The sequence below is a fragment of the Pipistrellus kuhlii genome, unplaced genomic scaffold (assembly GCF_014108245.1).
Source record: "Pipistrellus kuhlii isolate mPipKuh1 unplaced genomic scaffold, mPipKuh1.p scaffold_m20_p_1, whole genome shotgun sequence".
Lineage (NCBI taxonomy): Eukaryota > Metazoa > Chordata > Mammalia > Chiroptera > Vespertilionidae > Pipistrellus > Pipistrellus kuhlii.
In genome coordinates this window covers 142,737,204-142,753,679 of record NW_023425404.1, presented here as the reverse complement: position 1 = coordinate 142,753,679, position 16,476 = coordinate 142,737,204, and the positions used below count along the sequence as shown (strand labels likewise).

At 40.5% G+C, this 16,476-nt stretch overlaps 1 protein-coding gene across 1 annotated transcript in view; it reads left to right on the top strand.

Annotated features, from left to right (window-relative positions):
- Positions 1 to 742: 742 nt before the first annotated feature.
- GRID2 (glutamate ionotropic receptor delta type subunit 2) overlaps positions 743 to 16,476 on the top strand; it is a 1,260,684-nt gene continuing 1,244,950 nt past the window's right edge. Inside the window, exon 1 of the mRNA XM_036411398.2 lies at positions 743 to 1,294. Within this exon, the coding sequence (XP_036267291.1) occupies positions 1,207 to 1,294 (88 nt within the window). The 5' untranslated portion in view covers positions 743 to 1,206. The remainder of the gene's footprint in view (positions 1,295 to 16,476) is intronic.

Sequence of the window (16,476 nt, the reverse complement as noted above, 5' to 3'; positions counted from 1 at the left end):
GCTTTTCCCTCCCCTCCAGTCCCGGTTGAAGATTCCAGGGGAAATGAGAGCACTATTTTGTTTCTGCCTTGTATTGCAGATAGGGGGAGGAGGAGGTGGTTATTAGAGAGAAGCTCTTCCTCTCTCGGTTTCCCCCTCTCTCCGCCTGGCAGCTCCGCTCTCTCGCAGGCTCGCTGGCTCTCCCAGCCTTAGGTGATCCATTTCTAGGCAACAGCGGGGCCGGTGCCTAAGAAGAAGCTGCCCAGCTCGCGCTCTCCTCGCTTCCCCTGCATCCCGCCAGGCGAACCGCTCCGAGAGCATCCTGCAGCCGCCGCCGCGGCTCCCTCCGCCCGCCCGCCCGCCGCCCGCTGCCCGCGCCCAGCGGCTCCCCCGCCAACCGCGCCCGAGCCATCGCCGCCCGGGCCCGCCTCGCCGAGCTCCGCGCAGGAACCGGATTTTCTCTGCATCACTATCTGCATTACCTTCAAGTTCACTTTTCCTTCCCTCTTGGAGAGGCTCCCCGCTCACTCTCACCCCCCTCTCCCCCCCATCCCTGCTTGGAGAGCCTGGCAGCTCCGCTCGGAAGGAATCTCCCGATCTTTCCTTTCCACTTCGATTTGGTTTTGGCAACGGAGACAAGTGCTTCTCTGCGGGGCCCTGCGGGCCGAGGGGCCGAGGGGGGGCCGTGCTTTTTGGCCGGGGCGGGGGAGGGGACATCCGGCCGGAGGAGGGGGTGGGTCTGCTGGAAGTTGCAGCGGAGCCGGGACGCGAGAGATCCGGGCCCGGCGCCGCGATGGGCCAGGTCTGAGCTGCAGCCTCTCCCCTGCCCGGGTGCAGCCGGGGCTGGATACATTTTTTTTTTTCTTCTTCTTTTTCTTTTTCTTTTTTTTTTTTTTTTTAAAGAAAAGCCCAAAACTGCAAACAACTCCGGCGATGCCAACATTCCCTTCTAAGTGACACGGCTTGGCGAAGGAGGATTCCTTGGGCTGAGCTCTTTCGCTCGTACTCGCCCTGCCTTCCTCTTCTTCGGCGACTGATTCAAGGCTTTGGCTCTGGCAGCTGCAGGAATAATTTTTTGGGGGGAAGGAAAGCAAAAGCTGCGCTCAACTCCACCGTGACCTCCAACTCTTTGCACTGTGTGTGTGTGTTCCCATCATCTCGAAAGGAAATCCTCTGTGAAAAAAAAGAAGAAAAAAAAAAAGGAAACCAGCCGCCGAGGAGGAGGAGATGGAAGTTTTCCCCTGGTTCTTGGTGTTGTCCATGTGGTGGTCTCGAACCTGGGACGCGGGGAGTGCGGATTCGATCATCCACATCGGTAAGTGCGGGCGGGGGCCGCCCGTGGGCACTTTTCCCGGCTTCGGTCCCCGATGTCCCCCCTCGGCGTCCCCCTCTCCTCTCGGCGGCGGCTGCGGTCCACGGCCGCGTCCGCAGACCCTCCCTCCCCGCACCCGGTCGGCGTCCCAGGCGGGCGCGGAGGATGCGCGGCCCCGGGCCCGGCGGGCGCCGCGGCGGGTTGGGGTGCATCGCGGAGAGCGGGCTGCGCGCGCGGGGGTCCCGCGTTCCCCCCGGGGCGCGTGTGCTGTGTGCCGTGTGTGTGTGTGTGTGTGTGTGTGTGTGTGTGTGTGTGTGTGTATGCGCGTGGTCTCAAGTGTCTGGGAGAGGGAAGTTGCATGGACGGACTTCAATTTCCATCTTCTCCCTGGATACACACTCGCTCTATTTTATTTATTTATTTATTTTTTTTTTTTAAGAGGATCTTGGAGGGAAGCGGAGAGGTGTCCCCTGCACGGCGGAGAGAACCGGGGTGGGAGGCTGGGGGCGCTCCCTTCGGATCGAACAGGTGGTTTTGCAACGTGAGCCGCCGCCGCCTCCGCCGCATCAGCGCCGGGCGCTGGGCGCTGGGGCCGGGCTGCCGGGGGCGCCCGCAGCGGCCGCCGCCTCTTCCTCCTCCTCCTCCTCCCCGCGGCCCCTCGGCTTGGCGGTGCGGAGTCGCCGCGGCGGTGGCGGGAGGGGCGGGGGCGGCGCGGCTGGGACCGGGCTCCACGCGCCCCGCATCCCCGGGCTGAGCCCGGCCCCGCGGCGCTCCGGCCGCTCGGGGAGCAGATGCGCGCCGAGCACCTGCCTCGCCTCGCAGGCGACTCTCGGTGGTGACAGCGCCAGGCCCGGAGCGGGGGCGCTGGGGCTCCGGCGGGGCGGCCGGACTCCGGGAGAAGGACCCCGAGCCGCGGGGAGATGCTCTGGGCTCCACCTCTGGGCGCCCGGACTGGCCGGGGGCGGGCGGGGGCTCCGCGTCATTATCATGCAGGGCGCTCGCGGCTCAGGCTCCAACTCCTCTCACTTGCTAATCCATGAGAGCCGAGCGCGGAGAGGAGCTCTTGCAGCCAGTTCTGCGTTAATGCAATTTCCCTTTTGGAAATCCGCCTGTGCGGGCCAGCGAGATGCCCTTATTGGGCTGGAGAGAGGCCCCTCTTGGGGAGTATTTCTGGGCACAGGACTTTTATCTGTCCGCAAGGCGTGATGTTCTGCAAATTGAGGAGACAGATGGATCGCAGCATCTCCCCTTTCGGTCCCCCGCCCCTCCCCCGCGCAGCACACGGACACACACACACACTCTCTCCCTCCCTCCCTCCCTCCTTGGCTTTCCCTCTCCCTCTATCTGGCTCCTGTAAGCCTAACCTGCTGCAGGTGGCGGTTGTGCCTGCCCAAGCCAGGGTCTTCTATCACGTGCCTGCCCAAAGAGGCTGGCCCCTGGGCTCCAGGGGGCTCCCTCTCTCTGGGTCTCCGAGATTGTCTTTGTAAACATGTCTGCCATTCTCTATTATTTATATCAATAGAACCATATGTCTCCGTGCAAAGAGTAATGAGGTCAGAATCCAGAAAACCTTGCACTTAGGCATTAAGTAAATTAAACGCTGGATAGCTTGCCTGTAGATCACCTTTTGCTTGGGGGGGCTAATAGTGCCTGTGGGTTCTGAACTTTTCAGGAGAGAAATGATGATCTTATGGAGGGGTTCGGCAATGTTTTTGGTGGAGTTCAGAAATGAACTGGGCTCCTCTCTTAAATAAATAACTTATATTTATGTCCAGTTTAAATGACTGCAACAGGAATGGAGATATATGTATCATTGTACTTTTGCATTCATTTTATGATTAGGGGTTTCTGCCTTATGCTCTTTATCGCTCAGGAGGGAAGGCTTGCGGATTCATGCTTATTTCATTGCTTTTTCTGTGGTCTACACAATAAATACTCTATTTGCAAACACCTACAGCTCTTGCTATCCTTTACCAGATGAATACTATTTTGCAATGCAGTCTGGGCTATTTGTTTCAAAATAGAACACAACTGTTGTATTTTTCCCCCCTTTCCATTCTGTTGTCTGTCACTGTGACATGGCTTGCTTATTTATAACTAGACCAAAAAGTAACTGTGTACAAATTACGGATTTCTTTAGAAAGCTGGTTGTATGCATGAACTGTGCGTGTCCTACTAAAAGAAATCGTTACTTCTTAGACAATTAATTGGACTTGAATGCAATTAGTACATTAGACAAGAGGATTAGCTTCTTTTATAGACTACCTAATAATGCCATGAAGCTAGCAAATTGATGATTGTTTCAAATGCTCCATATCCTTTACAATATAGTGAAAATGTTATCTCCTAAATTAAAAAAAAAAAAAAACCGACAGAAGTAAGACTAATTTGTGTGCACTTCAGAGGTTAAAATTATCTCCCCCTTCCGCCCCTACCCCAGGCTGACTATAATAAATTCAAAACTAAATGCTCATATATTACAATTGTAAAGCACCTGTTACTATTCATCGATCAGCTTACTTGCTTGGTTGGATAGGAAAAGAGAATTCATTATGTCTAAGAGGTGACTGCTTTCATTTGATATTTAATCTGAGAAATATGCTTTGATATTTAATCTGAGAAACATACGCACGGTAAATCTATTATTTCAGGACTAAGGGGATGAAAGTGATGAAGCAGGAGGGAGAGAATATTTCAACTCTAGAGATATAAGGAGATATGCAGAAATGAAAGGTTTCCACAGCCTTATGTGATGTGTTTCAGCAGAAAGTAGCTGTAATGTGCAGTTCAGGCAAGCTGGAAAGATAAAAGACACTGCTGCAATAGGTTTCTTTTGTTTGCCTGTACTTTCACCATCCTGTATGTATTTATTGAACACCTTCTCCACATACTTCAGTGTGGGGCATATAGATTTAGTGTAAGACCTCGCCTTGATCTCAGTGACTTTAGTTTTGTTTTTTAATTCAATTGAATGTATGGGTTAATAAAATCATATAGGTTTCAGGTGTACACTTCTATAACACTCCTTCTGTATATTGTATTGTGTGTTCATCACCCTAAGTCCAGTCTCCTTCCATCACCATTTAGCCTCTCTTTACCTTCTTTATCTCCCCTCCCCCCTTTCCTTCTGGTAACTATTGGTGTTTGTGTTTTTAACTCCCCCCTCCCCTAATCCCTTTACCTTTTCCACCCATCCCTCAAACCCCTTCCGATCTGACTCTGTATCTATGAGTCTGTTTCTTTTTTTATTGTTAATGTTGTTCATTAGATTCCACATATAAGTGAGATCATATGCTACTTGTCTTTTTCAAGACTAATTTGTATGCATTACAGAGGTTAATATATGTCACTTAGCATAATACTCTCCAGGTCCATCCATGCTGTTTCGAAAGGTAAGATTTCCTTCTTTTTTATGGCTGAGTAGTATTCCATTGGAAGAGGTTCTTTAAATATTGAATCCTTTTGGTATTGAACCAAAATATATGTATGAAAACTCTCTCCATTCTTCTTTCTTTCTCTTTGTTTTCTACTATTTATGCAGGTAGATTAACATAGTCAATTACATATTTTAAACTCTAACATGTTTTATTAAACAGATTAGTTCACTACAATGAGATATAGTCTAATGAAATGATTAAATTAATGATTGAAATGGAAATGTGTTTATTGCAGTTAAAATGCCTAATACCATTACTTTGTGTTTCTGTTAAAGCACATTATTAAAAATTTTGATAATTCTACACACTGTTTAATATTCATACTCACAGACACAGTGTGTAGAAACGGATCACCTTCATTGTGATCTTCCTCAGCCCCCACCCCAAAAGAAAGGTCTTTTGACACATTAAAAACTATGCAATTTTGAAATTATGCTTCTACTTTAAGGCTGTGCATTGATTGAGTAATTTCATCAGACCCACATTACTTGATTGCTTAGAAGTTTCCTAATGATCTGCATGCTGTAGGAAGAACCAAAAAGTCGTGAGAGGAATGGCAATGATACTGTGTTTTATGAGGCTATTCAAAAGTCGCTCTGATTTATGTAGCTGGAAAGCTCCAAAGTCTTTGAGATTAGCCACGCCGAGTGCTATTTTCTTCATACATCAGTCCTCTCACACTCTTGACTCCCTTAACACAACAGGCGTTTAGAGCACTGCTTTAATTAAGCAGGGATTAGGTGGCATTTCCAGCCAACTGCACAGTTTGTGCTTTGCTTCATATCTAATATGGAGGATCTCATGTCTTAGCAGCTTAATGTATGCTCATTTCTTTATCTGGTTCTTGTGCTCACAGAACTGATTGCAATGAGCTACCCTCAGTTATATATCTCTGCAAGGAAACACTGACACCGAGTACTTATTCATTTATTACAAAAATGACTAGCCTGTTTTTGTTGTTGGCAGTCATGGCAAAAAACCTTATGCCAGCAGGAAACAGAAACCAAGCATTTATTCATGTTTTTTCCTCATAAGCCATTGATGCTGTATCCTCCAAATCATAATCATCAACTATGACATTTGAGAAGCCTGACACAATTCAGAGTGTTTCCATCATGAGAAAGTGCAAATTAAAGTACAAAATTGGTGGCTGAGTAAAATGTGACAGTGCATGATAAAACAAAAATTGAGGGTAGATTTTAAACCATCAGTTTTTATCCTGTTGCTATTGAGGACTGTTCTATCAAATACAGAATGTAAAAGCATTTCCACTATGATTTGCATTGTTGAATGATAGCCCCCAGGAGTCATCAAGGACTCTTCCCATCATAGAAAGTATCTCAGTGATTTAACTTATCCTCTTGTTTTTTGTAAGAGTTTATTGCTCTCTGAATTATGGGTAATATATATTGTAGTATAAGCTTAGAATGTATGAAGAAGTAGCTCCTGAATTTAAAATAAGTTTATACTTTACCTTTATTCTGTGTCATTAAAACAGTTATTTGAGCACAGTTTAGATGTGCATTAACTTAGACAATGTTATCATTCAATGATATCAACTGTGACATGACTAATAAGTCAGTACACTAAGGACCTTTGCTTTCTACTCCAAATGTTCATTCAGCAAATACCTCCTATAAATTTCAATTAAAATACGAATAAAAATTAACTTTCAACTTATCCAACCATAACAACTAGTTGAAATTCTTAAAAGAAATGGAAGATGCATTGCATTTAATTCTAATATCTAAAGCTAAATTTATCATACTGTAATTTTATCTCAAAGGGATATTGTAATTTTAAAACCACACTTTTTCATGCAGAATTTTTTACTTGCATAGGTTCTTTTAGTTTAACAAAGTCCAATATTTGGCACTGCTAGTGAATCCTCATGATATTTCAGATTATAGATAGCATATTGATGAGTCGGAATACTTAGATTTTTACTATAAATACATTTATGGCCTACAAAGATAGCTTTGCCATTAGGTGTCACTGCATTCTGAGCTGTTCCTTTGTTGTCATATTTGAAAATCACATGGAAAAAAAAAAATATATATATATATATATATATATTTTTTTTTATTTATTTATTTTTTTATTTTTTTTATTTTTTTTATTTTTTTTCTCTTAAATCCTCAGGGGAAAAGTGCCATTTAATGAGGTCTGTGATGTTGTAAAGTACAGATGGTTTTTATTTTCAAATCTGAAGAGGAAATACCATATCCTGTTGTTTCTTATTCTTGTAAGAATTTAGTTTTAGGATTTATCAACACCCTCTATTCTGCAAATAGATGAGCTTCCTAGACCTAGTGATGTAAATTTTCACAAATTTGATATATAAGAAAATATATTTTAAAACTAATACTCATTCTCTGTTGAAAAGTCTAAGACACCAAGAAGTTTGTAAAAACGCATAACAATGCTGGTGTCAACAGATATTAGTGAATGAGTTTGTTAAGTAATTTCTTGACTGCAGTGGTTCTGCTTTCCTATAGAACATTTGAAGTTCAGAACTGATTGCTGTTTGTACATGAATCTCATATACAGGGAGCTATGAATAAACACATATATGAACACAAATACAGATATACGTAAAAATAGTCTCCTCATTGAATTTTGTGAATGATCAAATATGTCTTCAGATAATTTTGGACTTATAATTATTGTTTTATGTATTGTACCAATCTCCACACACATACCACCACCATCTTGTTTGTATGGTAATATAGAATCAATGTCTATCATAACTTATACATTTTTTTTTGTTTATTGAACTTTTTTAAAAGAGGCAACATTTTTCTTCTAGTACATCCCATTATAAGAGGATGAAATTTAGTCAACTTTAATATGATAAATTAGTTTTAGCATCAACAAAAATCACATGCAATACTAGGTTAAATGAAGGAGCAGCTAGGCATATTATGTTAGCTCTTGCCATGTGCCAATATTAATAAACTCTTGGGATGATGTGTTATTGAAAGCGCAGAACAGCTGATCAGATGGATAGATAAAAGATAAGAAAAAATACTAAATTATTATATTTAAGGAATAAATAAAATACTATATTTCAGGAATTTGTAGAAGTGGTTCAGTCATGTGGTTCATGTAACTGTGCTTAATAGCTAGGTGTAGAGTGAATTAAAACATAACTATATTAGGGGAAATAGGTGGAGAATAAAACCTTAATCACACAAATTAAGGACCCTTAAAATAAAGATTTTTAGGGTATGAATAAGAATTATGAATAACATATTTGTTCATCAGATATTCTAGATAATTGCAAGTAGTAGGTAGATTGAGAGAGGTGGATTTTTTTTTTTTACATTTTGTTTCTCTTATGCCTAGCATTAATACTAATATGTTAAATTCACTGAAACACTAATGCTTACTAAGGCTGGTTGGATAAATTAGTCTTATGCTCTAACCATCACAGACCACTGTAACTTCTTGGAGTTTACAAACCGGATGCACACCAGGAATAGCCATATATGTTTGGTGTCACTGGGATGTAAAAGAAGCATTCCGTATTTCGTCAAAGATCTTCAGAGTTTTGGATTCCTTCTCCAGGTGTTCTTTTACTTTATTGTTGCTTACCTAGTGGTGGTTCATGTGCGGCTGAGGCTGCGCCGACCACCTGAAAGCGACCCCAGGTGAACAGAGGGAAACTCAGAGGCAAGGACACCCGCCTGCGTCTGTTACAGATTTTAAATCATTTGGAGTCAAGGTTCTCATTAGAAAATATTTAATCCTGAAAAAAAAAATCAAGTAATTAATTTGATTAAAATAATTCTTATTTTTTATCACTCCCTAATAATTCAAATAACTTTTAGAAATAATCCTACTTCATTGCTCTGAGTACATACATAAGGGATTTGCTTCATTTAAAGTCATTATAGTTCTAGGTGTTCATGTTCCTGACACTGCAGGGTAAGGGAAGCACTACTACCAACATGTACTATGGGTGCTAACTGGGACCAGGTTTTCTCATTCAACAGACACTTATTCTGAATCTCTTCTCTCTGAAGTACTGCTTTTAGGCCCCGGAATGCTGAACAAGTAACCTCTCTTCTTTTAGTTTAAGGAGTTTACATCCTCATCGGGCGGGCAAAGGAGAAATAAGGAAATATAATGGTATAATGTCAGGTAGTGATAAGTCTATGAAGAAAAAGGAGGGAAAAGCCGAAACTGGTTTGGCTCAGTGGATAGAGCGTCAGCCTGTGGACTGAAAGGTCCCAGGTTCGATTCTGGTCAAGGGCATATACTTTGGTTGCAGGCATATCCCCAGTAGGGGGTGTGCAAGAGGCAGCTGATCGATGATTCTCTCTCATCTATGTTTCTAACTCTCTGTCCCTCTCTCTTCCTCTCTGTAAGAAATCAATAAAGTATATTTAAAAAAAGAAAAAGGAGGGAATGGCAGGTGAATGAAGTTGCTACTTTGAATAGGATGATCTGGTAATGAAAGGTGGGGTATGAGGTACAGACTTTTCTTCCCCTGGGTTCTTGTCCTCATGAAGTTTGAAGAATAAACTCGCGGACAAAAAGGCATATTTAGTAAAGAGTTTAGAATTTTATTGGAATCAGCTATAAACTCCATCTGGGCAGGAGTGTCCCCAAAGGGAGCCCATGGGGAGCACCCTGCCCCACAATGGGAAAAGCCTGTTCTCTTTCTCTAATGGGAAAAATTAAAATATCCCTTTCCTCTTATCCCTTTGTCACCAGTTTATATATGCTATAGTTCTTTGTTTGAATCTGACCTTTTTTTATTGGTCCCTTTCCTTAATTTGGGACCCCTCTGCTTTCCTCATTGGTTATTCTGCTATATGGTATTAATTTCAAAGCTCAAAGCCCACATACTACCCCCCTGGCCCCCCACTTTCCCTCACCTTATCTTGCTGATTGGAGTCACTTTTGATTATCTTATGAGTGGTCCAGTGCATAAAATTCATGCACAGGGGTGGTGGAGGGGGGTTTCCCTCAGCCCAGCCTGCACCCTCTCCAATCGGACATCCCTTTTGCAACCTGGGACCACTGGTTCCTAACTGCTCACCTGCCTGCCTGCCTGCCTGATTGCCCCTAACTGCCTCTGCCTGCCTGCCTGCCTGATCGCCCCTAACTGCCCTGCCTCAGCCCCCACCACCATGGCTTTGTCCAGAAGGAATACCGACATCCAGAAGATGGCTTGGTTGACCTGGCCTAATTAGCATATTATGTTTTTATTAGTATAAATGGTTTTCTCCCAGTTGTGCTGTCAGAGAAAGCCTTATAGCTCTCCCAGCTACTCAGGTCGGGGCTACTGGTCTAACTTATGGTCACTTTAATTGCTCGGCCAGAGATATCCTGTCTGTCCTTGGTTTATGGCTGTTTTAATTGCTTAGGTCAGAAATATTTCCATCTGCCTGTGGTATTTCTCTATCCTCTGTACAAGTAAGATAAGCTCTCTGGCATCTTCAAGTCTCCATCTATATATTCTTCTCCCATGGACCCTCCTTATCTCTAAGACTCCCTAAACCTGCCTATTTTGTCCCTAGAACTCATTTCAGTAAGACCTCTCTCAAGAGATGGCCATCAGAGCAGAGAAATGACTCAAATAAATCAGTCATGTGGATATCTGATGAATAGGATTTCAGGTAGAAGGCATAAGAAAGGCAAGGGCCCTGAGACAAGACACTAAGGAACACCTTGGAAGTCACTGTGGCTAAAGTTTTAATGAGCAAAGCAGGTAGTAGAAGGAAATAAAGTCTAAGAGTCAACTAGGGAAGGTCCTGTAAGGCCTTATGATATTTATGGTAAGGTATTTAGGTTGTCTGGGTATTTAGGCGGTCCAGTGGAGTGTTGAATGACATAGTTTGTATTTTAGAAAGGTAAGCATCTCTGCTTGGGCAGACTGAGTGGAGAAGACATACTGTATGAATTTTAGCTTGACAATAGTGAGTTGGACTAGTTTGTAACTTAACTGAGTTGTCAGATTGCAGATATATTCTGAAGGTAGAAGAAAGAGGGTTTTCCTGATTGATGATTCAGCTGGGAGAAATCCAGAGGAAGAAAAGTGGGTTCCAAGGTATTTTACCTGAACTAAGAGGGTGAAATGTGTTACTATTAACTAAAATTGGAAACATGGGCAATGGGCAAGCTTTAGATAGACATCGAAATTGCATCTATTCAATTGGAAATTCCTATGACACATCAAATTTGAGAATTTGTGAGTCTGGAATTTGTGGATTCAAGCTATATATTCAGAATTCATCATTATAGAGAGAGTCTTGAAAGAAACGGGTGGGGGGAGGTAGCCTATTCATGGAATAACTGTGTAGAGAGAACTCCAGGACTGTGCCATGGGACAGCCCAACATGTAGAGAGAGAGGATCCAGGAAAAGAGCAAAATGAATGACCTGTGAGTTAGGAAAAAAAAACAGAGGGTGTGTTGTTCTGGAAACAAAGCGAGTAAAGTATCAAGAAGAAGCAAATGAGACCCCCTGTTAAATTCCGTGAGTGAAAATTGAGACTTGACTACTGCATTTGAAAATGTTGAAGACCAAGGTAACTTTGATAAAAAGTGGTTTCTGTGGATTGCAACTGAAAAATAGTGATTGGGGAGGATTCAAAAATATAGTAGGACATGAGGAACTCTATGAGGTTTGCTATAAGGGAAAACAAAGGAGTGGGGGATGGGGTTTGAGGTAAAGGGAGGATTTTGACTGTGTGGAATCTTGGAGAGAAGGATGGGAAGGGTGGGTGGGTGGGAGATAATCAAACAAATAACTAGTTCGCATATATGCCTAACTCATGGACACCACAGACAATAGTGTGATGAAGGCCTTGGGCTGGGGGCAGGGGCAGGCTGGAGGGGGTCAATGGGATAAAAAAGGGGACATATGTAATACTTTCAACAATAAAGGTTAAAAAATAAAGTTATATTAAAAAATAAAGTTGAGTGTTGGGATATATATGATAATTTAAAAAAGTTTATAATCACAAGAATTTTTCAGAAAGAGGATTTAAAATAAAGCACTTCTTTAAAAAATATATTTTATTGATTTTTTTTTTTTTTACAGAGAGGAAGGGAGAGGGATAGAGAGTTAGTATAATAACATCAATGAGAGAGAAACATCAGTCAACTACCTCCTGCACACCCGCTACTGAGGATGTGCATGCAACCAAGGTAATGGACTTGACTTTAATCAAACCTGAGACCCTTGAGTCCGCAGCCTGATGCTCTATCCACTGAGCCACACTGGTTATTTCTTTTTATGTAAATGTGTTTGATTCCTTAGTTTGGACAGCTAGTGATTGGTAGCACTGTTTATTTGTTTTTGTAACCTTGGATCAAGTGATATAGGCCAATGCCAGTAGAATTAACAAGAGAAAGCTTAGATATCCTTTCTGAAACAGACTATTAGTTGTTCTGCATTTTGCTTTATTTCATTTCCCAGATTAGCACTCAAACTTAGATAAAAATGTGTTACCTGAAATTATTCATGGATTATACCTTAAAAGAGTATTGATATGCCATTACGAATAGACTCGATATGTAATTTAATGTACTAATTTTAAGAATTTACAGTATTCTATGTAGCAGTATTAAAATAGCATAAAATCCTCTTGTAACAATAAATAGACACATTTGAATTGATTATAGGTTTCACCTCTAGTGTGCATTTGATTTACTTAAAAATCATTTTGGAACAAATAAAAAAATAGTTATGTCACAAGGCAATGCATATCATTACCACAGAGAAATTAAACAGATGAAAGAAAGTCATATGATATTAATTCTCAGTGACACATTTAAATAGTTCCTTTTATGGGAAGTTTCACTTCTATTTGTGCTATACCATCCCTGACGGATCTTTAGTCATAGGTGAAAGTAAGGAAAGGAAATGTTCTAGATTTTCTAATCTCAGAATTCAGCCTCCTAAAAGTGAATCTTATTTCATTGGTCTCCTATTAGTAACATAAGTTATGTATATTACATTGATTTTGCCACTAAGATAAGATTTGTTTTAAAATAAGAATGGTAGATGTCAGTGAATTATATTTGTGTGTGTGTGTGTATGTGTGTGTGTATATTTCCAGTGTTTTCTCCTCTAAAAAAACACTGTGTCTTATGGAAGCAATGTAATATGAAAGTCACAGGGTTGCTTTGCTTGGATACATTTATTAATTGATGTGTAAACATGGACTACATGAACAGTGAGGGGATAGGAGTCCTGTGGTTTGGGCATAATGATGACTAATAAAAAAGCAAACTGCGTTATGGCTGGATCATACAATCATAACTAATGAGATACATAATCTTTAAAATATTTCAAATTTAAAATTTTATAACTTCCTACATGGTAATCATTTGAAAGAAATGCTAAGCAGATTTAAATCCAAATTTAAATTGAGTGGGCACCTGAAATTGGTGAAGTGCTTGTTTATTTAACCTGGACATCATTGAAACAACACACCACGCTGGCAGCTCATTTTAGATAGACTGATTACCTTAAAAAAACAACAACAAAACAACAACAACAACGAACAGGTAATCTATTAGAAGTTACAGCAGGCCGAAACCGGTTTGGCTCAGTGGATAAAGCATCGGCCTGAGGACTGAAAGGTCCCAGGTTCGATTCCAGTCAAGGGCATGTACCTTGGTTGCTGGCACATCCCCAGTAAGGGGTGTGCAAGAGGCAGCTGATTGATGATTCTCTCTCAATGATGTTTCTAACTCTCTATCCTTCTCTCTTTCTCTCTGTAAAAAAAATCAATAGAATATATATTTTTTAAAAAGTTACAGCAGGATGAAAGATTCAGTTCTTGTGCTCTATTGCAGGCAGTTTAGGGTGAATTAAAATCTAGAAGAGGGATTCTTCCTTTTGATAATCTCCACAATCTGACAGACAAAACTGTGTTAGTAGTATAGTGGCAATTACTGTCTTTCTCTCCAATGTGGAATCTCTTCTCTGCTGATTCTATGAATGGTGACAACAGGAAACTAGAGAATTTTCTTTTTAGAAATACCAGCAATTCTCAGCAAAGCTGAAAGGAGGCATGGACTTTATGAAAAATCATGATAAATGTATTCTTAATAAAACTGTTAAAAATTTTAACAAGTCATTAGCCTGGGCTCATGCACAGATTTGAGAAGTATATTATTCTGTTCGTTGGTGGTTCAGACAAGTTGGATTTTGGACATTTTTGGTAGTTCATTATATTCAAGCTAAGAAATCACAACTATATCCTCATATTCATTTGCAAAAAATATACTTTCAAGGTACATGAAAACCATGTCATGTAACATTAAAAAAATCAATAAATGCTTATGAGTGCCTATTGTGTTGAATACAAAAATGCACATGCAATACATGTTTTCTGTTCTTTAGATGTTTTTAGTTATATCTGCCTTCTAAGTTCATACTGTATTATCCAGAAGCTGAAGGTAGAGCAATTCAGGACTCACAGTGGAAAAGCTATGGTCTATTATGACAAAGGGATGATGATAATTCAATAAATGCCATTTTTTATGATGCCTTTAAGTTTCTATAAAGCAAAAATATATTTCAGAAAAAAATTATGTGATAAGATGATCACTTACAGAAGGTCTTCATTTATTGTAGAAATCTCTTTATTCAATTTCCTGATGGTTAATCATTCACCTTGTTATAACTACGGGGTACAAAAACAATCAGTTATGCCATAGAGCTAAGAGAAAATCTCTGCTATTTGCTTCTTTTCATCTTTTTTTGTTTGTTTATTTTCTGTAGATGGCAGTAGTTATGCTATAAGGTCCTGTAAAGGAGGTGGCTTTGAAATCCAGTTATCCTGTAATTAATAGAAGTAATGAGACCATTTCTAAATTTATTACCACATATCAGCTCATCCCTGTAAGCATGGTTTCTTGGGTCTAGAGAAAATGTATTTATTTTTTCTTCCTCTTTTGAAGGTATTAGTATGCTACTATTTCATATTACTAATCTGTACTTTCTTCTAGCTGTGTAGAACATCAATGAAAATTACCGTTTTTTTTTGCTGTAGCAAACACACAGAGAAAAATTACCTCACAGAACAAGTAACATTGGTTACCTTTTCAAGTGGAATAAGTGTTATAGGGAAAACATATTAATACCAACTTTTAATTATGCATAATTTTGAATAGGACAAGCATTAAAAATTGGAATTGTTCAAAAACTAACTGGTCAATACTTTCTTATTTCTCCATAAGAGTTCAGTTAATAAGCAGCAAAAATGGATGTTCTTATTCTTTTTATTTTTTATTTTTTTGTTCACCCTTCAGTGACAATGCTGATCAGCAATGAAAGGGCTGAAAGCAAGGAATAGGGCACAAATGGTTTTCGGTAATCCACAAAATGGAAATTCAACCTATGAATGCTTATATGAACAGGTTTGCTGAGAAGATATACTTTTAATTTCTCAAGATATTGTTTAGATTCTGAAGATAAAATTTCCTCTTGGCTGCTGAACCTGTAAGAGGATTGAAGCTTCCAGGTCACAAAGAGGAATTCTGTGAATGACGCAGGCTGGGACAGAAGGGAGAATATTTCTTTGGGAAAAGAATGTCCTTCAAGGTTGATGCTGCTGACAGCTAGGACCCCCATGATTAGCTCAGTTTCTGTGTGTAATGGTGATGTTTAAAAGAAAATATATAGATTCCAGATTTACTTTTAAAACATGTTAGGTAATTATGTATGCACCGTGCTAGTTTGACATTCCTATCAATATATATTGTTTAATGAGCATCTTCATTGTTTATTCCCAGGTGATGCTATATTATAGACCATCAAGAAGAAATTGAATATTTCATTTTTAGAAACAAACTGTGACACACATGACTAAAATAAACACAAAGGTATGGTTAGTGATTAGGTTGGGGTTCATCTGAAGAGAAGTGAGAAGGGAAAGTGATGTGACCTAGGAGAGCTGCATGGTATCGATATTACTGATCATGTCATAGGTATTAAGCCGAGTGGTGGTTACACAAATGTTGATTTCATACATACATCTGAAACTTGGTAATTGATTTGTAAGTGATGATAATGTGTGCCCGTTGCCTCTCCTTACAGTAAAATCCCTTGGTACTTTTCAGTTCCACCTTTGGTTAGATCCTATCCACCACATAGGATGACCCAGTCCCCAACATTCCTGGAGGAGAGGAGAATGTTTATAATACACCAGGATCATTCAATGGGAAGTGAGAGAACAATCCAGAAGTCTATGTCCAAACATGACGCTCTGGGATGGATTCATCAAGCAAGCTGTTTTCTCTGCTCTTCAGAGCCTGGTCTTGGAACCTTTGTCTCTCCTGTAGCAAGGGCAGGGAGTGAAGCTAGAGAGAAGAGAGGAAGGAATGTGCAGAGGGAACAATCGGGTCAGAACCATCAGAGGAAGTTTGGATAATCCATGTTTTTAATATGTCATAATACAAATATAAAAAAGGTAATGTGTTATAATTTTGTAATTCATATTTTTCTAGTATTAACAACTTCTATCACACCCTTGGGTTCTAAGAAGGCTTGAACAATTCTTTTAGAAACTATCTTTAAGGAGTTAATTATTTTCTGGATCTTTTATTGATGTTATTATGTGCTTATAGTAATTATTAACAAAGCTAATCCAAATAATTGATATTTTGATAATTTAATACTGTATCTTTTATTCCAACTATAAACTAAGATATTCTATTCTGCATTGATGAGCAGACAAAGAGCTTATTGCAGCTGATTGATCTTAATGCTGTGGCCCTTG